At 45.1% G+C, this 23,035-nt stretch overlaps 1 protein-coding gene across 3 annotated transcripts in view; it reads right to left on the bottom strand.

Annotated features, from left to right (window-relative positions):
- Positions 1-21,922, bottom strand: part of CMTR1 (cap methyltransferase 1) — a 45,201-nt gene extending 23,279 nt beyond the window's left edge. For 2 of the 3 annotated variants that reach the window (XM_033102903.1, XM_033102901.1), the window contains exons 1-8: positions 21,737-21,922; positions 19,596-19,733; positions 10,487-10,638; positions 9,063-9,221; positions 6,338-6,430; positions 4,877-4,948; positions 3,654-3,748; positions 3,453-3,525 (exon numbers count right to left, since the gene is read on the bottom strand). In XM_033102903.1, the coding sequence (XP_032958794.1) occupies positions 3,453-3,525; positions 3,654-3,748; positions 4,877-4,948; positions 6,338-6,430; positions 9,063-9,221; positions 10,487-10,638; positions 19,596-19,728 (777 nt within the window). In that variant the 5' untranslated portion in view covers positions 19,729-19,733; positions 21,737-21,922. Of the gene's footprint in view, positions 1-3,452; positions 3,526-3,653; positions 3,749-4,876; positions 4,949-6,337; positions 6,431-9,062; positions 9,222-10,486; positions 10,639-19,595; positions 19,734-21,736 lie in introns of those variants that run through there. The other variant, XM_033102902.1, reaches the window with a different exon arrangement.
- Positions 21,923-23,035: the final 1,113 nt, after the last annotated feature.

Below are 23,035 nucleotides of genomic sequence, written 5' to 3'. Positions count from 1 at the left end.
GTGAATTCTACTTGTCCTGACCCTCCACAGCAGAGAGGATACACCATCTACACTGGTGGCAGCAAGAGGCTGAGCTCTAGAGTGGGTTATTGCAGGGGACCCTGATGAATATCCAGCAGGAAGGAAGGAAGGGGCATAGGCAGCTCAGCCTTCCCTCTCTGCATGCTGGCATGGCTGAGTGCCTGTCCAGAGCTCTGTACCTGCTATAGGAAGCTTCAGGGGTAACAGTTCTAAGAAAGAAATAGAAATACTAATGTTCACAATCCGGTCACTTTCTAAGTGACAAGGGCCTTGCCTCTGATGATAGCTGTCTAGCTTGATCAAAACAATGAAAAAGTTTCTGGAAAAAGTGACTTCAGCTTGGATAGATCAGTTCTTTCTCCCTTTCCCCTCTTCCTGAGCCATCAATTGTTCATATTTTTTCATTATATTCATTTGCACACCAAAAAAAGACCTAATGGCATTTGCCAAGAACGTGTAACATTTTCCAGACAGCCCAGTGGTAGTGAGGCAGGTGTCACAAGTTTAAGGCCTGGACACGCTGGAAAGAGGGCAAACCACATTCCTCACTGTGGGCTGTGCCCCAGCCCCAGACTCCAGACTCTGGGTGAGCCGCTGGCCCAAAGACAGACAGTGCAAGGGAGGGGAATGAATCAATGAAAGCCTCTCACCTACAAAAAGAGGGCATAAATATGATCTCATTTTGTGATTTCAAGGCATGTGGCCCTCACAGGCCACTGCCAGGTCTTTTTCTAGAAAGGACAGCTGGAGTTCTCACTTCTGCCACCTACTGGCTGTGCAATCAAGGGCAAGCACACAATTGATTATCTTGAAGCTCCAGCTTCCGCAACTGTAACCTGGGATTAATGTAGGTTATTTCTCAAGACTGTTGTAGGATTAAGTAAATTACCATGTGTCAAAAACCTTTACACACTGTAAAATACTAAACAAACAGTAATATATTATACTCACTAAATCAGCTATCTTGGAGTCAGCTCTTATCCTTTTCCATCTTTTTCTCTTTCCAGTGCCTAGTGCAGTACTTCACCCTCAGTAGGCACTTTGTAAACGCTGTCTAATCTCCACTAAGACAGCATTGAAACCTACAAGATCTACATTCAGTTTTTGTCTCCTGTTACACTTCAAAACAATGTTTTCTTACCTCAACAATATCCCCAGGCACACAAATCCCTCGTATAATGTTATGGTTTATGATATACTTCCATATACCCAAAGAATCTAAATTCTCTTCTTTCCCTTGTCTCTTCCAATTCTTGTTTACAATTTCTTTATTTCCCTACCCTTGTCTCTTCTCTCCTTTTACCACAACCTGCAGAATCAGAAACACATGGGGAAAAAACCTTCAGTTGTCCCCCACTTTCCACCTCCAACCTCTCCACACCTCCCCAAGCTTCAGGTTCTCCACACTATTTTATGATTTGCCTGATCCAAGAGCCACCGCAACCCAAGCAAACGGGGTGTGCCTGGACTCCAGCCACTCCCATCTCTCCTGGGAACTGCTCTAGAGCATCTCTGCTCACCTGAAAAACACACCAAGCCTGCTGGATTGGCTGTCACTGTGATCCTTAGGGCAAAAGGGAGAAGAAAATACTAGGGGCTGGAGAGAAATCACATTTGATAGTGGAGTGGAGAGAAACATCTCTGAAAGGGCAATTCTCCATGGCCACTAACAATCAATTCAGGTCAAGATGCTGCCTGAAGCGTTACAAACACGGCTGCCTTTTCCTGTGTAACTAACATCTCCACCCCGGACCCGAATGGTACGACCCTGGTGCCTATTTCATTTTCCTGACAGCAAAAGACAACAACCAGATACTAGCTGCTAGAGGCGTTTTCATTCAAAAGCCCAAAATGACGCTGTGACTTCCCATCAGCTTGACAGAGCTCCTCTGCCAGGAAGGGGTATTAAAGGAAATCATTTGGAGCTCAGAAAATTAAATCAACATTGTATCAACCTAATTTTCTCAAGATGCTAATTCCTAGAGCCCTTTTGAGCTACCTGCTGGTACTGGAAAATGGGGGTGGGGGGAAGACATGGGAGAAACGACTAATGGCTGAAGGGGACTACACGCCAGTTTTGCCAACATAGAGAAAATAATTAGGTAGGTGAAGCTGAAATGTTAAAGAACTCGGAAAAGAAGTTTCTTTAGTGAGTGGATAATCAGGAGAAGGAAGATGAGTGAAGCAGAAACAGGTTTGGGAACAGCTGGCTCCTGGCCCCTTCACTGTCAAAGAGAACTAACTTTCTAGAACTGGGTAAAAATGTTTCAAAACCCTGATAATGCGAGAATGAAATTTCCTTTTTTCTTTCTCTGTCATCATGGAGGGTGTGTGTTCAGAGAAATGAGATGCAGCAGAGTAGAAAATCATTTTGTTCTACCACATTTTGAGGAGGGCCAAAGCCTGATTAACTATGATCTCACACAAAGCTTACTCGAAGAGACAGGGAAGGAAAGTGGCCACATCTGAAATCACAGGTCTTAGAGCTGGAACAACTCTTCAGGGCCTCCTACCCTGGCCCTCTGGCAGGTGGGCGGGGCTACTTGCAGAGATGGGGAGGCTGAGACTCACAGAGGACGTGAACTTCAGTGACACCACTGCAATGTAGTAAGTGCTGCACTCCCTGCCCCCCTCACTGAACACACGGCCTGTGTTTTCAGACATGACACTGATTGTAAATAGACCATGAAAGGATCCAGATGCCCACATTTCATTCAACTCTCCAACATTTCCCAGATCACTCCCGTCTCGTACCAGAAACAGCACCCAAATCAGATATCACAAGTTTCCAATCAGAACATAAGCTCACTGTGAGGACTGTATACTCACCCTCACCCACTGTAGAAAGAAGGCAGGCTAAAGCTCCCTGGTGACAACTGGCCTCCATGTGCCAGTGAGCACTGGAAGGCTTTACAAACATCCCAGCCCTGCACCCTCCCAGCTCTCCCGTCCACCAGAACGTCCAGAACACATGGGGAAAGGGGTCACATCAATCTCATTCAGAATGTTGTTCCTGGGGCCTAGCACTGAGCCTGGCACAAACGAGGGGCTGGATAAGTGTATGTTCAATGACGGCAGGAGGAGGGCCCAGGCTCTTACTCATGGCCTCACCTCCCTGCTCCCCAGGCCTACAGATGCCACAGCTGCCGATTTTACCCAGGCATATCCCTGCGCGCCTCCAACTGGAGTGAGCAGCAGAATCTGCAGAATTGGCTGGGACTTTGGGCCAGAAGCCCTAGAGACAGTGCTTCCGGGGGCAGTCCTGGGGCCACAGGAAGCCCTTTGGGACCCTATTGGAGGAGCTCCAAGCAAAATCTCTGTATCATAAAATACATTTCTAACACATAGCATTGCACAAATGGCAGTTTCTGAGCTACTGAGGCTTAAGCCCATTTAACACTATGAATTCAGAAGCAGAATCTTGTTCTCACCCCATAAGAGTCTCGCGGATTTGTAAAAATGTGATCAAACACAAAATCCATGTTAGCCATCTTCATTGCCGCCCTGCAACAAAGCAAGACAGAAAAGCGCAACTCAGTACCACACGAATGGAAAGCTGAGGCCATTCGTGGAACAGTCCATCGGGGCAGGCGGGGGGCGGGTGGGACAGGCGGGAGGGGATGTCAGCAAACCTATTTAGGAAGAAGACTCCTCGGATCATCTCGTAGGGATTGGCCCGGGTCCGAGCTCGCCGCATCTCCTCCCCATCCAGGATATCAAATACGCTCTGCACAGAGAGAATCAGAACCTCAGGGGAGCACCACCCTCCACGATGGCACAGGGCTCTTAAGAGCCTAAGGAGCCTAACTCATAGCTCTCCTCTGCGTCCCAGCTCTAAAATGACCAGTTGTGTGACCCTAGACTCTGACCCTCAACTGCATCACCTGTAAAATGGTAAAAAATTAAATGTAAGCTCGCCCCTGGCACATGGTAAGTGGTTCATAAATGGCAGCCGTGGTTATGCACACGGCCGCCTCTGGACATTGCAAATCCTCACAGCAAATCCGCTTCTCCACTCCAGTCGACTTTCCAAGGGACCAGAGTTCTGATCTAAGGCTCACTCAACTGGGGCTCACTCAGAGAGAGGAAACAACCCAAGACCAGGGTTTGCTGATGGCACCTACCACACAATAGGGATCCCTCCTCCCTCCTCCAATTTTCTCTGAAATCAAAAAGGCTCACTTCACATGGGTACCCGTCATTGTCAGGATATTCCCAACGCTCTGCTTGCCAAACAAATCAGCTCTGTGAGGCTGGTCTGAGGCTTTGCTGCTTCTCCAACCCACTTCCTCCTCGGTTTCCGTGGCTCCCTCTGCCCCAGGCAGTGTACTTCCTGCCCCACATCAGGCCACGAGACATCAAAGGAAGGCAACCATTCACCCAGTGTGTTAGGAGCCTCCCACTCACTATTCATTTAATTCTCACGGCAACCCTGGGAAGTATTTTCTCCCCATCTTAGAGGTGAGGAAACTCAGAGAAGCTAAAGCAGCTGGCCCAACATCACACAGCAAAAACGTTGCAAAAACTAGGATTTGAAGTCAGGCCTATCTGATGCTAAAGAATGATTCCAAGCCTTTCATTACACCAGGGCCCTCAAGATTACAATGAACCCACCCAATGAGGTTAAATGGGTCCTTTCCCGGCTATTAACCACAGGGACCGCACAACACTGTAACGCAGGTCCCCAGGGGGAAAAAAAAGGACACCTTAGAGAAATGTACAAGCTACCTATCTGATCCCTAGGAAAAATATCAGCTAAATTCAGCTCCCCGCAACTGACTCAAAAGACCTGGAAAAGCCCCACACAGCCCCCCACACACAGTTTTCAACTCCAGTTCTAGCCCCACAGCCTTACCTTACACTGCAGCATGCTGTGAAGCAGGTCTTCCCCACAAAACTCTGTTTCATCTTCAATGATCATCTTCCTCTATAGGGAAAAGAAAACAATCAGTAATGACCACGTGTGACTGCATTTGGGGGGATGAACGGAGAAATCAGGGTCCCTGCCCAGGAACATCAACCCCTGAGGGCAGGACCGAGAAAGTCCTAAATCCCTCTGGATGTGCTCTGAGATGAAGCAGCCCCCTGGGAGCTCTGACAGAGCCACATGGACTCAGGAATTCTGAGGCTGAGAAGAGTAAACAGGAAGGAGATGGTCAAGTAGTGTGTCCCTTGCGTGGAGGCAGAAGGATGGGGCTGCCGCCTGTGACAGAAGCCTGTCCTTCAGCCAGGAAGCCTCTGCCTCTGGGATGAGTGTGAGCAGGACACCAGGCGCTGACCGGGTAGCTCATGAGGGAGCCTCACAGGGTGTCAAGTCCAACCTCACGTGTGAGGGAGGCTACCTCTGAACTAACCATGCTCACACGGGGTACTCCCAGGTCCTACACTTCAGAACCACTGCGGACCCCACAGAGCTTTTATTTACGCGGGAGACATAAATACATCTACATCTCGAGGTTCATTATGACAAATTAAAACTGAGAACATTTAAAAATGTTTATTCCATTAAAAGAACAGTATGTTACGTTAACATAAGTAACATTTTTATGAAAAATAACTGTATTTCAAAAAAAACATTTAGTGAGAAGAGTGGCACTGTTTTCCATTTTTGCAAATCTCTTAATATCTGGCTTAATAGAAGACGGCTCGATTCTCCTGTCCACGTTTGCATTCCATTCGTTGTGATCTCACATGCCACAGCCTCTGAAAAACTCTACTGGACACTTGTGAGAGACACGGAGTGAAAAAGGCAAATAACTTTTCGGTATCACTCTGAAATAACTGTGACCTTGCAGAGCCCCTGAAAGCATCCTGGACATCCCTGGGGGCCCCTACACTCTGAGGACGACTCTCTGGACCATCCTGATGTGGTAGCTATCTACTTTATTCTTACGATCTTACGAAGGACATTAAACAAATTCTCTTGCTAACAACTCCCTCATTACTTTCTGAGGGCAGGTACAGTGTCTTTTCATCTACCTGGAACAGTGCCCAGCAGTGACTAGGACGCACACAGATGTATAATAAGCTCCTCTAAAGAGCATCTGTGAGGAAGCTAAGTTATGCATGCTGGGTCGTTTTGCAAGTTAAATGATGAGGAGAAAAAAAGCCCTGTCTGCCACATCTCCCAGGGGCTTACCTGGAAAGCCCTTAAAACACCCTCCTGACACAGCTTTTTCCTGTCAGAAGGGTGAGATTCACATTTTTCACATGTGAATATACATTCATACATATACACATACATACCGAACCCAAGGAGGAGAAAAGTCAGGAGATAAATGCCAACCATTCAGGGTACAGTTTCCCAAAATCTCACCTTGCCCACAACCATCCAATCGCTCATTTCCTGGGTGTCAGGAATTTCAGTGGTACACTCCGGGAACCATGACACCTGCTCACAGGCACTGGGCTACAAACAAAAGAGAGGCAAGTCAGTCAGGCGAGACAGACCCTTGGGACCGCGTCAGGGCTTCCCCAAAACAATCAAGAGGGACTCAGAGATAGTAGGACGGGTCTCAGAAGCTGAGGCCAAATGCAGTGGTCAGATGAGACTTGAGAGCCAGCATTCTGAAGTTTAATGTCTGAAGGCCAGGTCCAATTCTGGCTTGAATACCTAGAAACCTCCCAAACCTTCAAAGTGTCTTTCATTTGTTCCAAATGAAAGGTTGTTTCATTTCTTGATGAATACCTACTAAGGCTAGGTACTCAGAATGCAGAGTCTCCTGGGACAGAGACATGGTCCTTGTCCCAGGAGGCCTACAATCGGAGCAGGAGGGACACAGAGCAGTACACATAGGACATGTGTCTGCGGGAAGGTAGTTACATCAGGAAGACTCAACGCAATGAGTGTCATCTCCTGATGCCTTTCAAAGTGTTATTCACAAAATAAGTAGGATTCCTCACCTATTCCTTCCAAGACAGAGCAGAAACTGGCATCTCTCAGGCTGTTTCCTCTTAATTTTTTTACTTTCCTTATCAAGCTAACACAGTGGTTTCAACCTGGCTATATATGAGGGTCATCTGCAGTCCTTTTACAAAGTACTGATGCCTGGGCCCCATCCTCAAGTATATGGTTCTGTTGGTCTGCGGTGGCAACTGGGTGTTAAGTCCGTTTTTAGAAGTCCCCAGATGATTCTGATGTGCAGCTGGGGCTAAGCTCACTGGGCTGCAGAGACGAGGATTATGAAACCTAAAAGGTGGCTAACCTGCATGGCAGCTTCACACTGTCCCTCCCGAGCAAGTACGGAGAAGATATTCACCATTGCAAATTGAAAAATTGTGGTTCAAGGTAATATTACACGCTCTGAAAGGCATAAAATGGTATCACAATGCAAGGTCTCGAGGGCAAGCCAACCACCATCAACTGAGAAAAAGTTTAAAAGAAAAATTACTGAAGCTTTCGTCAGTGAATCTGGCAGTGAATCATGGCTTCTCCCCTTGGTCAAATCACCACCTTTAAGCATAAATGGTTGTGATTTATAAAGTCTTAAAAAAAAACAAAGCTCATCTATGCTTTGGATGCCCCTTTGGAGAGAAAACGCAGGCTCCATCTGTCTCCCCATGGAAGTCTGAACATGACGGTTACCTGCAAAGTGGGCTTGGTCCGCAGCTTCCAACCTTGTACTCTACGTTCCTGGGCGCAGCACTCACTGAGCATGCTCCCTGTGGCGACTCCAGGAATGGATAATCACCTCAGGCCACCCAGACTCATCTACCTCAAGGAAGTGGCCACCATCTGACAGTGAAGCCAAACTCTTAACCAAAAGATAGGGCATTTTTTTGTAAGAGAAACACTGAATTCTGGTAGATGGTAATTAAGACAGCCCTGCCTCAAAAAACAATTTCAGTAGCCTGTCTCCATTCAAAGCAGAGATTTTATGGGCAAATTTCATTTTTCAAGTTCAGCAGAGTTAGTTCTAATTCTGCACCACTGAGAGGATCGGGACTCTACTTGTTTTCACACAGATGAAGACACGGAAAGCACCAAGTATTTCTGAGGTACAAACCTACATCTAGCACCCAACTACAAATATTTACCCTATTCTGCACCGTCTCATCTGCTACCCTGCCCGTGTCGTCTCCTCACAACGACAAGGCGACACAGCAGGACCCCCCCCCAGGACCCATTAGCTCTTGGCTCGTCAGCATCTTACTCTGAAGCCTTATTAGGCTTTTATCATGCACAGGTTCACAGGAGTTTTTCCTGAACTAGAACATCAGAGAGACAAATAAAATATCAATTTTCCAGAGTTCAGAGCCACATACGAAGCTAAATTACAGCAACTATGTAGAAGACGAGACATTTGTGTTCTATTTTCTCTACTTTCAACTCTGTAATGGTAATATTTCACCATTATTTTTAGGTGCGTTTATTATACCTACTTCAAATCCTTTGTGGAATAAGGCAGGACATATGAGTAAATAAATGAATAGCATCTCAACATTGTGCCATGAAAAGGGATAAGAGTCTCTTGGTATTCAGGCTTAAAACAAACTGGTACCCAAGGAGGTAAGCAGACTAAACCCAGAATAAAAAAGCCACATGGCATAAACAAACACCTGTTTGACACCAGGACATCATAAACCTGTGGAGGATGGAGACATGGCAACTAATCCAGTCACTCACAGAAGGGGAGAGTGGGTTCTCACTGAATCCTTTCAGCAGAGGGAACACACGACCTGGTGAGGTATCTGATCTTGGGCACTAGCGGAAAGCTGCAGCTATTGAAGTTCTTTGTGGAGACAAACTCTGCCTTCCAGCACCTTCTACCTACTGATCTTAGATAGTCATATATAAAGCAACAGGAAACAAATCCACGTCCTATCATATCCACAGCCCCCCCCCCCCACCGCAACCCCAGTCTTCTATTTTCCATCTGGGCATCCCCAGGACCTTCTGTGTAAGAAACTAGCTCAATCTCCACTAAGCACCGTCATCATACGGCCTCTGGAGGCTTCTAATCTGTTACTATGACTACTTAAAGGCATGCATCCAAAAATACAAGTGGCTTTCCCGCCTCCTCCTCCCCCATCCCAGTTACCTCTGGCTCATCTCGCCAGTCCACGTTCAATTCCTGGTCAAAGCCTTGCAACGTCAGGCCCAAGCCTCTTCGACCTTTCTGATTAGAGGTCTCAACGATGTCCTTCCGACCCTGACTGTATTTACCCAACCCTTCACCTTCCCTGAAGCCCATCTTGGCCTGAAAGAGAGAAGTAAGGGAACATTCATAGAAATAAACATAATCATGGAGCAGTTCTATAAACAAATAGACATTTATTGAGCCCCTATTATGTGCCAGACATTGTGCTAAACCCTAAGAAATATAGAGGAGTAAGGCCTAAAGCTTTCCCTCTAGCCTAATAAAGAAGCATGAATAAGTAACTGAGGGCCGTCTATTCTGGAGGTGAAGGTCTAGGGCAATCAGAGGTTGGATAAATGAGAAGGGACCTCACAGCTGTAATTAAATGTACCAGGAGTACCTAATGAATCTCATTGAACAACTGCCCTTCCAGCTAATGTGTCTGATTAAGTGAGAAGTAGTTCTATAGCAGGGTTGATAAAGAGAATGTAATTTAAAATGGAACCACTTTAAGTGGCAACTTCTACCTTACCCTCAGCTGGTCAAACAGCCTTACCAGGCAAGGACAATGAGAGTCTCTAGGAACTCAAATCAAGAGATGAACTGAAAAATAGCTTCATGTAAAACTGAGGTATGTAAAGTATTGTAAGATCCAGGACAGAATCATTTTTTTTAAATGTCGCAACTGTCTATAAGCTCATGCTGAAATCTAGAGTCACTGGACCCAGTTTACACACCCCAAAAATCAGAAATCCCAAACCACACAGATCTTAAGAAGTGCAATCCTAAGAAGGTCTGACTCCCCCTGGAGGGCCTATGGAAGGGGCATTACCAGCTCAAGAGCTGGACAGAATTCCTACAGTAGCCACAAATCTTTCCCCAGGTCAAAGAGGCTGAGTGACAAAACTCCCCATCTTCCACTTCCCCAAAATTTGTGGCCCCCAAATTACAATCCTGATTATGACTTCAGAAGTGGCAGTTCTCATTCTTAATTCACGTCCTCCAGGAGTCCAAGTTTCATTTATTCAACTATTGTTCATTATATATGCATTGCACGTACAAAGTTCATTAATACATTTTATTGAACTTCAATAAAGGGTCAAATGTATTCTCTACCTCTTACTAACTATGTAATTGTGAGTAAGTCACTAAAAGTTCCTAACTGTACTCGACACACAATGGGAACTCAAAAATATAAGTTTTTGCTTCCATCTTTTCCATTTCTTCCCCTACAAAACTGGGATAGTAATACCTTCCTCACAGCATTGTCTGAAGATTAAATAATGTATATGAAAAATCACTTTTCTCCTTATTATACCAATACAGGTTCCCTTCTCTCACTCTGCTGCTGGAGCTTTAGAAACCCAACCCCAGCGCTGACATACCATAAGCTTCTGGGAGACGCTGTTATACATGGAATAGCGAGAAGAAGTTCCCTCCACGAGGGAGTCTGCTTTGAAGGCATCATCGAAAGAGTCAGAGCTGCGCTGCTTCCCCTCAGTCTCGCTGTCCGACCCGCTTAGGCTTGTGGTAGATACTGGAAAAGAAAAAAGGAAAATGTTTTGCTGAGTTTGTGGCACAAAATGGACTAGCCTCAAGTCCAAGTTTCATTTATTTAACTAGTGTTCACTATATATGCATTGCACGTGCAAAGGTCATTAAGTGACCCAGGGTCAAATGTATTCTCTACCTCTTACTATGTAATTGTGAGTAAGTCACTAAAAGTTCCTAACTGTACTTGGCACACAATGGGAACTCAAAAATATCAGTTTGTTTCCCATCCTTTCAATTTCTTCCCTTACAAAACTGGGATAGTAATACCTTCCTCACAGGGTTGTTTGAAGATTAAATAATGTATGTAAATTTGGGGACTGTAATCAATAATGTTGTAAAGACTTTGTAGGATATCCGATGGACACTTGTCTCGTTAGGGAGACCACCTCAGGGAAGATGTAGATGCCTGATCACTGCACTGTACACCTGAAGCTGAACAATAATGAATGTCAACTACAAGTTTATATATATACATATATAGACTTTTTATATAAACTTGTAGTTGACATTCATTATTGTTCATTATATAGACAAGTTTATATATATACATATCTATATATGTATATACTTACAAGAAGCGGAGTACAGCATTAGGAATAGAGACAGTGGAAATGTATTGGCTGTGTGCGATGTCAGAGGGATAATGGATGGGGGGAGGGGGGTTGTCACTGTGTGAGGGATATAAATGATAAACATCTAACTATTGCTTTGTTTTGTGCACCTGAAACTGATAAAAAAAAAATTTTTTTAAATGTATATGAAAGGAGTTAAATATAAAATGTATTCATTGAAGATGCAATTGTCAGACTAACAGTTTCTGATTGTTTCGTCTCCTACTTTCCTTTGTTTTCAGTCCTTCAAACTTCCAAGTAAGAGGGTGCGTCTATAGCACAGACCCGGAGAAGCTGGCTCACAGGCAGAGAAAAGGGAGAAGAAAAGAGGGAGGGGAGCAAAGGGAAGGAAGGAAAAAGAGAAGGAAGAGGAGGAAAGAGAAGAAGGACAGGGAGGAGAATGCTGACAGAGGAGCTGCACCTGGGCGCTCTGGGGGGAGCTGGTGGCCCCAGTGAGCTAAGCCATTATCTTCATGGTCAACAACCTTGCTGCCAAAGGACACCGAGTGAGACCCACCTTAGCAGCTGCGAGATGTTGTGGGTTACCTGTCTCCTGGTCCAAAGCAGGCTGATCCACAGTCTAGCGATTCACCGTGATTGGCTCTTTCCCTCTCCTTTATAGGTAAGTGAATCTCTTAACTTGAAAGCTATTTCAACCCAGTGTAATTTTACGCAGGTAATTTCTCAAACAAACTCACCCAACTTTGGAAATTGACTATCTCAGAAGTTTGGTTAACTATTTCTACATATTCCCATTGAAACTGGTATAAATACCAAGCAAGCAGGAACGCAGAACAGGAAATGAAGGTGGTGGTGTCCAATCTAATCCCAAGGCTTGAGAAGTTATATAGCACTCAACAGTATACACATCTTATTAATATGTCATCGTGCTTATTTAAGAATAAAATAAAAAACGTTTCAATTTATGTGTGTTGTTCTTTCAAAGATCTATTACTGTTAGGATAGAAATGCTTATTATTTAGACCTAAATACTTAATAAACTGAACTGTTAGGTATTTATTTTGGCCTAGGGGCATGATGAAAAAGTTATGGCGGCACTGAGGGTCCAAGACCCAAGAACAGTTGCGAACTCGGGCCCTATGTACTAAAATGGACAGATCACCCAGGGCATTGTCACGTGAATAAGAGGAGAGTGAGGCCACACGCATGAGCACGGCGACCAAACTCCTGTGACTACAGAGGCAAAATAAGAATATGTATCTTACTTCTTATAACTACAAAAAGAGCTTTTGGAAGGAAAAACATACAAGAAGACCAAAAAAATTGATTATCTACACATTATCCAGGCATGGAGACAGAATACTAAAATGATTACTGGGAACAAGTGAAAGTGAAAGAAGTAAAACTTTACATTTTTATATCACTAGAGTTTATACTGAATATCTTTTTATATTTTTTTGTTTATGAACCATGTGAACAACTATCTGTTAAAACTTAAAACATTAAAAAAAAGACAACACACAAAGAAACCCAAGGACTTAGTGATGTGGCACAATCCCTTTAAGAAAGTAAGTCCCTGAGAAGAGATGAGTCAAAGCTTGGGAGGTAGTGAGGAGAGGTGCAGGTGGCAGCCAGCAAAACAATTCTTTATACACCCAGATGGTCACTACTCAGGTATTCATAACTTGAGGACTACGATACATCGTAACTCTAAAGCCCATCTGCACATCCATGTCCCCACGAGACACCAGCTGGCCAAGGGCTGACATTCTAGAAGAGCGACGTCTTCTCAGCACCCAGGCCTGAGCCTGCCTTCCACTGTGCTCCGGCAGCACAGTACTCACACCATCAGCTCGCACTCATCGCATTGCCTGGAAGCCAGCTGCTGGCACATGCCACTCCACTGGACAGGGTCACTCCCAGAGTATCAGGAACTGTGTCACAGTCAACTTTGCATCTCCCACACCTGGACTGCGGCTGTCCACTTCACAGAAATTAAGTGCTCACTGGAGTGCATTTAAAGGACTCTCAGCCGGTTGTCATCTTTGCTAAGCACCAGTTAAGGGTACAGCTCCGTAAGGTACTTCCTCTTACAACACCTTGTACGGTAGCGCAAGTATGAGGATTCGTGTCATCATACATTTGTTCAAACCCATAGCGTATACAACACCAAGAGCGAACCAGGATGTAAACCATGGACTCTAGGTGATAAAGAGCTCTGGGTGACAATGATGTGTCAATGTGGATTCATCAGTTGTGACAAATGTACCCCTCTGGTGAGATTACGTTGCTAATGGGGGAGGCCATGCATGGGTGGGGGCAGGGGGCAGAGGAGATACCTTTGTACTTTCCTTTAATTTTGCTGTGACCCTTAAACTACTCTAAAAAAAATGAAGTCTTTAAAAAGAAATTTTTTTAAAGGTAAAACAACAAAAAGTTTAAGCAAGGGATGGAATACCTATATCCTAAAAGAGAACTGGGCCCTCCTTAGACCCCCCCCCCCGCCCCAGTAGGCTGAAATAAGGCACCTGTCAGATCTGCCAATATTGTTCAATAGATCAGACAACTCTGGTTCAGGACCTGCTCTATAAAAGGTCCATGCTATATACGCAATGGGGTACTATCCAAAAGTAACAATCCTACCCTCAGAGGGCTCAAAAATCTAATAGCTAAGATAAATATGTTAAATGTTTAAAATAAAAATGTTTTAAGGATATAATATTTTGCAAAAGAAAGAAAAGGCTGGTGAACATGTGTGAAAAAATTAGAATAAACTTAAGACGAACATACCTGGCTCTTAAGCAGTTAGCAAGGAGGGACGGGGGTGAGTACGCCCGTGTATGAGGGCCCTGGGCTGCCCTCCCCATAAGGTGGCTGCCCAATTCCCTTAACAAGGAGCCGACTTGTTTCCAATGCAGCACACGTCAGAGTGCCAGCGTGCGGCTCGGAAGGAAAGACCCACGATGTTAACAATGAGTAACCATGGAAACTGAGAGGTGAAGTGATATTTATTTTCTGTTTTGCACTTTTCTGCATTTTTTATGTGAGAAATAAGAATATATTAGTTTGAAAATGAGGGTAAAAAAAATATAATAAAGCTATAGAGAAATGAAGTACCATTCTAAGCTTAGGAAGAGATTGGTTTCTTTCCAGAGAAATCTTCAGAGGACAGCAGATCTGAGGGAAAGACCTCCTAGGGGGTGAAGACTAGGCGCCGGCCTTTCATCTCTTACTGCCCATGCGAGGAGAAAGATGTGCTCTGAAAGTGCCCACATGCTAAAGAACCACCCTCCAAAGGTGCAGGTTCTCTTTGTACAGTTGCTTCCATGCCTTCCACCTGTACTGCCTAGTGTAGAAAGAGGTGGTGTTAGGAGCATGGGCACCTCTGAGCACGGCCCTCAAGTTTCCAGGGATCCAGGGATCCTAAAGTTTCCTTCAGGGCAGCCCAGGGATCCAGGGTCCCGATTAACCAGAAGCTATAATGTTAAATCAGTTATAGGATTCCTTTCACCAGCTGTCTGGGGATTCATAGGTCTGTCTATGAAAAGCCTGGGGAAACCTGGTATCTCCTCAAAGGAGCGTACGCACTGGGTCCAGCTCTAGGGAGGTGCCAGGCAGTCAGCTTTGCCTGAAGACCCATTAACGGGCACCCATCAACAGTTTGAGCATCCTTCCGGGGCATGCAGGGTTCCTGCCACCCTCAGATCTCAGAGATTTTTTTGTTTTCTTTGTCTTCATAATATTTTTGGACCAAAATGACAGAAAGACACAAATTTGGGTGGAAGGTTCATCAGGCAAATCAGTGGTGACTCTGGTGCAAAATTCCAACACCAGACTCTGACACAAAGATCTTTCCACCCATTCCTCTTCCCTAGGTGTCACCTCATGTACAGCTGTCCTGTCCAGGTCCTGAGAGGGAGGTTGATGGAGGCTCAAATACCATCCTACTAGGCATTACTTCGTGAGACCAAGAAGCATGCTGGGGAAACAGACTGGCCTTACTTCTCCTTTATTCCGTGTGGTATTAGAAGCCGATTCCTAGCCTGATGTGATTTAGGACAAAGTCCCCCAGATCGCTCCTGATGGCCGCAGACTACCACAGCCTCTAGTCATTTTTACCCCTGGGCCTTGGGGGCCACTCTTGTCAGATGAAAGGAGACAACTGTTGTGGCTGTAGCAGAAAGTAAAGAGGAGCTCTTGTAATGAGTATATAAATTCACAGGAGTAATAAGGTCAGTCTATTAAAACCATTCGTTTCATTAAGACCTTGCCAAAGCTGGGCGGCAGTCCCATTTACCTCCCAGGAGCTCCCCTTCGAAAACCTACCCGAGCCCAAAAGACTGGAGTTTTCACTTAAGATTTCTTCTCTACTTGACAGAGGTCATTACCCTTAAGTCATTTTAAAGAAGAAAGGTTCACTTTATAGAAGAATCTGAGGTTTTCCAGCGATTGACAAAATTTTTCACATGGCAACAGAACAGTAGGGCAAACATGCCAAGATTAGAAACGACAGTGACAACACACAAGGCAGGCAGATCCAACCACTAGTGACCAAGGTGAACAGCGCAAAGACACAGAAGAATAAATTATGGATTTTAATAAACATTCGATCCTGCCTAACAATTGCTGTGGAATACACTCATTCCTGTTTAAAGACTCAATTTCCCCCTCATGCCAGACAAATGGTAACTCGTTAGAGCAATTTAAACAGATACCGATAAAGGAAGTTTTTGATTAAGGTCATGAATCTGGGCTGACAGGAAAGCAATGGTGTTTCAGGGAAAATAGCCTATTTAGGGAAGAAGGAAACCTGGTAGAGGGAAGGCACTTTAGTGGTGCCGGAGAAGGACCCTGGCAACTTCCAAAGCAGCACGCTGTGGGAGGGCCCAGTGCCCAGCCTGGATGCACAGCTCAGGAGAAAAGGTAATTGTCTTGGGGTCTCTACCAGTTTCCCTGTGAGAAACAACCAAAATAAAACAAAATGACCTTCATCTGTCTTTCCTTACTTCGAAAGATTGCTATTTAATAGCAAATTTCCAAGAGTTTATTTAGGCTTGAAAATGCCTTCAAACTCCCCTTAAAATACTCAAAAGACCACATGATGCTATGGTGGCCATGACAACAACATCCCTTTTCTTCCTTACTCTGGTCAGATGTCAGTCTCTGACCTGGCAATGCAGCAGCTACCTTGTCAATAATGTAAAATAAACAAACGGATTAAACTAAATAGATCTATTAATGAGTCATCGAATTGATTTAGCAGAGGAAGCACAAAACAAGGCCCAGACAGACAGAAATAGTAACTACTGTTTGTTTTTCTAATTGTACTCCCTAAAGAGCATTCTTCAATCATCCACTTGAACAGTATGTCCAAGGAGAAGTGGTTGGAACAAAGGGAAACACACCTGCTTTAATGCCATGACTTGAATAGGAAAGCGGCATAGAGATCTCAGGGGACATGCAGTTTCTGGCAAGACAGTAAACTACCCGGGCACACGGTCCAGGGAATGCCCGAGAGCAGCCAATACAGAACAGAGGTGATATAAATGCTACATATTAATGAAATGACCTTCTGTAGACTGGAAGAGGGATAGGCAAAATGAGAGAGGTGAAGTATTTTAAGCTTCTTGGGAAAGACAGTACTGTTGCCTCCTATCAATTCTATTCAGTAAACATCTACTGAGCATTTACTCCATGCCAGGCATGGGGTTGGGGACAGGGGGACACAGGAAGCAACCTTGCTGATGACGACACAGACTCTCGCCTTCAGAGTTAATGCAGAGCTGCTCCTTCCTAAAATAAGTTGACCCAGGGAAATCTAGCAATGTGTACTTGCCTCAGCCTCCTGCCTCATTCTCTGCAAACGAAAGGGACCAAATGGCCTATTGCCAGACACATACAAGGTACTGGACACCTCTAGACTTCCATTCTGTACACAAGACAGCAAGTCAATCCTGCGTCATATAGTGCTATTTCCAGAAAAGGTTAAAGCTATTTGGTGCAATTAAAGGGAGTCTGTGAGGGGGAGACAGGGAATTTCAATTCACAACCACTTTTTTTTTTTTTTAACTTTTTTATTTATTTAAGTGTGTTTTTCCAGGACCCATCAGCTCTAAGTCAAGTAGTTGTTTCAGTCTAGTTGTGGAGGGCGCAGCTCACAGTGGCCCATGTGGGGATCGAACAGGCAACCTTATTGTTAAGAGCACCGTGCTCTAACCAACTGAGCCATTTGGCCACCCCCCCACAATCACATTTTTAAAAGCTTCAAATTTAAATCAGACTGGTTCCCTTGATAGGTCCAAGGTCCCTAACTGTGTGTGTATATATATATACATATATATATATACACACATACACATATATGCACATATGTGTATACGCACATACATATATATGCATATGTATATGTATATGTGTGTATATGTGTATATGTATGTATATGTCTATATACATATATATAGACGTATACATATATGTATGTGTATACACACACACACACACACACACACACACACACACACTGACCTCCATCTACCTAGGAGTTATCCTCTCTGTACTTCAAGATGATACTTGAGAGCAAATCTTCCCCAAGATTCACTTGGAAGTAGATCCTGCCACCACCTGAGCATCCTTTATTCCCCCAGACACACTCTCCGTTTTTAGCTTGTAGGCCCCCTCTCCTAATACCCCAGAGCCCTACCAAAGGAGACCTTCCCAAGCTGCTCAAATCTCAGGTGAGAACCAAAACTCCCTTTCCTCAACAGTCCTAGAACAAATGCACCCGATGTTTTTACCCTCCCACTTAGTAAACTTACTTACATATAGCTTTTCTCACCTCCCCTGGGATTTACTGTGACAACTTTAAAGGTATACATATCTCCACACACAAGGTTATAAGAAAGTCTCTTACCCAGCCAGGACCAAAGCCACAACAAATGCTTTATTAGCTGTACCATCTGCCAAGCTTCTCCTCTCTGGACCAGCTTCTCAGTACAGCTGATGAGTAAGGCTGCCCTTCAGTTAGCCTACCACTTGTGAATAAACTGTATTTTCTACCATCCTCACAGGATGCTTTACACCCATTCAGTTACCAATCTGTTACCAAATTTCATTCCAATTTACCAGTGACCCAGCAGATGATCCAAAAGGCAGAATAGCTGGTGTATTGGGTGAAAAGTGTCCCCCAAAAGGTCATGTCACCCGGTGCCTAGGAATGTGACAGCTGGAAATCTCAGGTGTAATCAAATTAAGACGAGGTCATACTATATTATGATGTGCCCTAATCCAATGACCGATGTCGTTATAAGAGGGAAATTTGAACACAGAAACCCGCAGAGGCAGAGACAGGAGTCATGCTGCCGTAAGCCAAGGAAAACCAAGGACTGCCAGCCACCACCAGACGCTAGACGAGGCGACAAAGGATTCTTTTCAAGAGCCTTAGGAGGGAGCTTGGCCCTGCTGACACCTTAATTTCAGACTTCTAACCTCCAGAACTGTGGAGAATAAATTTCTGTTGTTTTACCCACCCAGTTTGTGGTAATTTGTTACAGAAGCCCTTGGAAATTAATACAACTGGCAAGTCAAGGTAAATACAAATGGAGTTCCTTTCTGATTGCCTGGTACTTGAGGCGAGCTCCTAAACACTTTATAATTTCTCACAGAAAGCATTTGTGGAAACTGTGAATGTCCAGGACCTCATAAAACAGGCAAAGCAAAATGCTACTTCCAAGCAGGTCAGTGAAATCCTTTGAGCTTAATGTAAACAGTGAATACAGGGCTGTTCCAATTGATTTGGGTGTTTCTGATCACAACTGCTGAGGGAACTGGGAAAACAGAATGCAAAAACCTGAGGGCAATTAGGCCAGATCACTGCAGCAGAGAGCCTTAGGGTCATTAAAAACGATTAAAAGCACAGAACACTCAATGCTCACCACTACAGGCGTACCTGGTTTCATTGCACTTTACTTTATTTCACTTCACAGATGTTTTTTTACAAATTGAAGGCAAGACCCTCCACCAGCAAAATGATTATGACTCACTTTATTGCAGTGGTCTGGAACCAAACTCGCAGTATCTCCGAAGTATGCCTGTACTTCCACCTGCTTTACGGCAGCAAAAGAGTGCCACCTACTGAAGGACCAGCAACAGAATTAAGGCATTTCTATAAAAATTCCAGTTTTTATTTAAAACAAGTTCCCCACTCCTATTAGGAGAATGGCAGAAGGTAAGAGAGTCTACAGCCAACCTATCTCTATAGAATTTGCTTAATTTTCCTCAAGGGGCGATGGACTGTATTCTGCCCAATTCAAGTTCCAGGGATTCAAATAACCAGATGACCAGCGGCCTCAGAGCACACAGGCAAGCATACCTTTTGCTGCATGATTGACAGAGGAGGGAGGTTCATCGTCAGACGTAGAGCTGAGGCTCAGGGCAAGCTCTGCAACTCTTTTCTTCTGCTTCTTGAGAGGGGCAGTGCATTCTGGATCATTTCTCCTCTTCATTGTTACTGCAATCAACCATAAACCCAGACAATCAGCTGCCCATGTCAGAGCCATTAGGATCAGCACAGGGATTCCAAAGTATAAATCGTAAGTGGGATGGGTTTGGGCCACTCCAAACAACTTAAAGTGCCAGCACTTGAATAGCCTCTTCCTCAAAATGAAGTCCAATGAGGATGCTAGCCAAGCTCTGGTTTTCAAAAATAGCTATTAGTTTTACTAGAAACTGTGGGACTCACAGACCCAGATGCCTCTGGGTCATTGGTGTCAGAATCCAAAAAGTCATGGATTAACTCCACAAGCCACAGGGGGGAAATGGCCTTGGGTACTTGTTATCCCATACTTTTGATGCCACATTGGCTATGCGTGACAATGTACACTGGAAATTATGCAACCTAATGAATATTAACCAATATTTCCAAGGAAAAGGGACCATCCCAGAATGATTGTTCCATCACTGTTATTATTTTACCAGGACAATTAAGAGATTACATAATATGATATGAATGCTGGTTTTTGGTTGACTTCAGGATGTTTGAAAACAAAGAATTGGGAAAGTTTTTAACCACAGTAAGGAATGGAAACTGCGGTTGACTTAGGTTGACTTAGGACGGAGGAAACAAAGAGTGGGAAAGTTACTGGGACCGGAGGTAACCACAGCATAGGGCTTAGGTACAAAAACAGTAATTTTAAGAACAGGAACCCACCTCCACAAAAAAAAAAAAAAAGAATGGAAACAGGCAGGCACCATGTCACCATCAGCTGTGCCCACGGGTAGGTACATGAGAGGTAAGCATGAGGAAAAAAAATGAGATGGAACAAATAATTATGAGATCTGTAATCTTAAGAAATGTCCAAGTGAAAAGAGCAAGCAAGAGTAGTAGTGAATACAGTGTGGTTTATACACAACTGATTGGCCATAAGAGGATTCAGAAAAGAGAAAGAACTCAAAACGTTGGCACAAACAGGTGGGTGACCGGCTGGACTGCAATCCTTGGGGGAGGGGAGGTTTGGGGGCACAAGAACAGGCTTATAGTAAGAGTCACAGCAGCAAGTGAGCAATAAAATCCAAAGATACCACTGATCCCGCCGACCTCACAAAACCCTGAATCACGTGTTTCACTTCTCTCCAGTTCAAGGATGAGCCAGTCAACCCAATGCATAATCTCATCCTTCCTAAGGAGGCAGCCTCCAGGCACAGATGGGGCTTCCTGGGGCAGTAGGAAGCACAGAAGTCGCTGAACAAACAGAACGCAAGACCAAGTGGGGCCACATTTCACTTTAAACCTCAGTCTTAGTATGCCCTCCACCTCCCACCGCCAAAGGTCCCTAACAAGAGCAAAAAGGCCCCTCTAGTTCTTAGCGACTGTGGGGGCGACTGGAAGCCCGGAAAACTTAATACGGACAGTGTTGGGGTGGATGCAAGAAAAGGCACAGTTGTGTGAAAGGCAGGAGATGCTTGCTGATGCTCCTCTCCAAACCACCTTAGCTCTGAGCCTTCCAAATCATCTAATCCAACCGTCTCATTTTTCACTGGAAAAAACTGAGGCCCTAGAGGTGAAGGCCGCCCAGCTAACTGGTGCCCAGCTCAAGCGACCTACACAGGCCACAGAAATGTGCTCCGGCAGGGAACTTAAGTAGAAGGCAGAAGGCCTGTCTACCTGCTGCTTTCCCAGGGAAGGGGTTCAAATCCCCTCTCCAGTACTCGCTCCCTGGGCCTCGGTTTCGCAGTGCCACCCTTATTCACAGAGGGAAGAGATGAGCTCCCATCTGCCTGGACGGGTCTTTTCACATGAAGATAACGTGAGTGTGTGAATGTATGCGCAGAGACGTTATGTCAGCGGCAGCTCGGGCTCCGGGGAGCTGGAGCAGGGGGTGGGGGGAAGGGAGGAAGGGAGAGAGAAGCCAAGGAAGCGGCTAGGGGTGCGGGGCCGAGGCGGCGGTGGAGGGGAGGATGGTGAGCCCGCGCGCCCGCCCGCTCGCTCCCCCCGGGCCGCGCGTCGGCACTCACACTGAGGGGAGAGGGCAAGCTGCCAGGGAGCGGAAAAGGGGGGGGTCAGGCCGCCGCTGCCGCCGCCGCTGCCGCCGCCACCAGGCCTGGCCCTGCTGCTGCCAGAGCCGCCGGCTCCTCCCTCAGTTTCGTTTCCCAAGCCAGCCCGGGTCCGCCGGCCGCGCCGTCGCACTCCGGTCCCGGCCTACGGGCAGCGCAGCTTGATGACGTCACGGGCCGACTCCCTCCACCCATCCAGGTCCCGACCCCGGGGAAGACCTCTCCGCTTCTGGCCCGCCCCACCCCCCCAACCCGGGCGGTCCTAGGCGCCTGCGCGAAAGAGCCAGTCCCGGAAGGATACAAAAGCAAAAGTATGTATAACAAGTACCTTCTCTTCCAGCTTTGGGGTCGAAAAACAAATACAAAAATTAAAAGGGCCAGGTGCCGTTACATCACTTCATCTCACTTAATCTCATTATTATCTTCATTTTACAAATTAAGAACAAGTTTAAAGAGGTAGATGGTAAACTCATTGAGGGCAGAAACCCAGTCTTCATGTTCACAGATGTATTCCCAACATCCAGCATATAGTAATATCCTCAACAGACGTTGCACGAAGGTCGGGAAGAAAAAAGGAATACTGCCGTTGGTATCTTACCATATGGCTTCCCATCCGAAACCCTTCTAATTTTCAAGCCAATATGGCCAAAAGTCTGCAGAATATCCTCAGTCACTTTACACCCAAAATTCAAATCTGACCTTATGTTCTCCCGTAAGCTTACTCTTTTTCCAGTGAATGACACCATCATTCTTTCTGTTAGAAACAGAAATCTGAGGAGGTGCCATCTCCTTCATTTTTCCAACATATACTCCAATTTACACTCCACTGAGTCTACCTCCTAATTATTTCTCAAATCTATCCATTCTTGTCCATCCCCATTGCCACTACCCATGCACTCACCATCTTTCACCAGGATTTTTCCAATAATCTCCAAACCATCGTGCCTTTCTCCAGTCATGATCCCTCTAGTGCATTCTCCATAAGACCAAAGTTTTATGTTATGTTATATATCAATGTTATATATAAATTATATCTCCCTAAAACAGGAAAAAAAGAAGTAAAAAAAGAGAGAACATGGGAGAATATCTTTGCAGAATTGGAATAGACAAAGATTTTTTTTTTTTTTTTACATAGGACCAGAGAGCATTAATCAGAAGAAAAAAATTGATAAATAGACTTTGTCAAAACAAAAAGCTTCTGGGCTGGCCCGGTGGCTCAGGCGATTGGAGCTCCATGCTCCTAACTCCTAAGGCTTGCCA

The sequence above is a fragment of the Rhinolophus ferrumequinum genome, chromosome 3, assembly GCF_004115265.2.
Source record: "Rhinolophus ferrumequinum isolate MPI-CBG mRhiFer1 chromosome 3, mRhiFer1_v1.p, whole genome shotgun sequence".
Classification (NCBI taxonomy): domain Eukaryota; kingdom Metazoa; phylum Chordata; class Mammalia; order Chiroptera; family Rhinolophidae; genus Rhinolophus; species Rhinolophus ferrumequinum.
The sequence above is the reverse complement of the archived record's forward strand: the minus strand, read 5'-3'. Positions and strand labels throughout refer to the sequence as shown.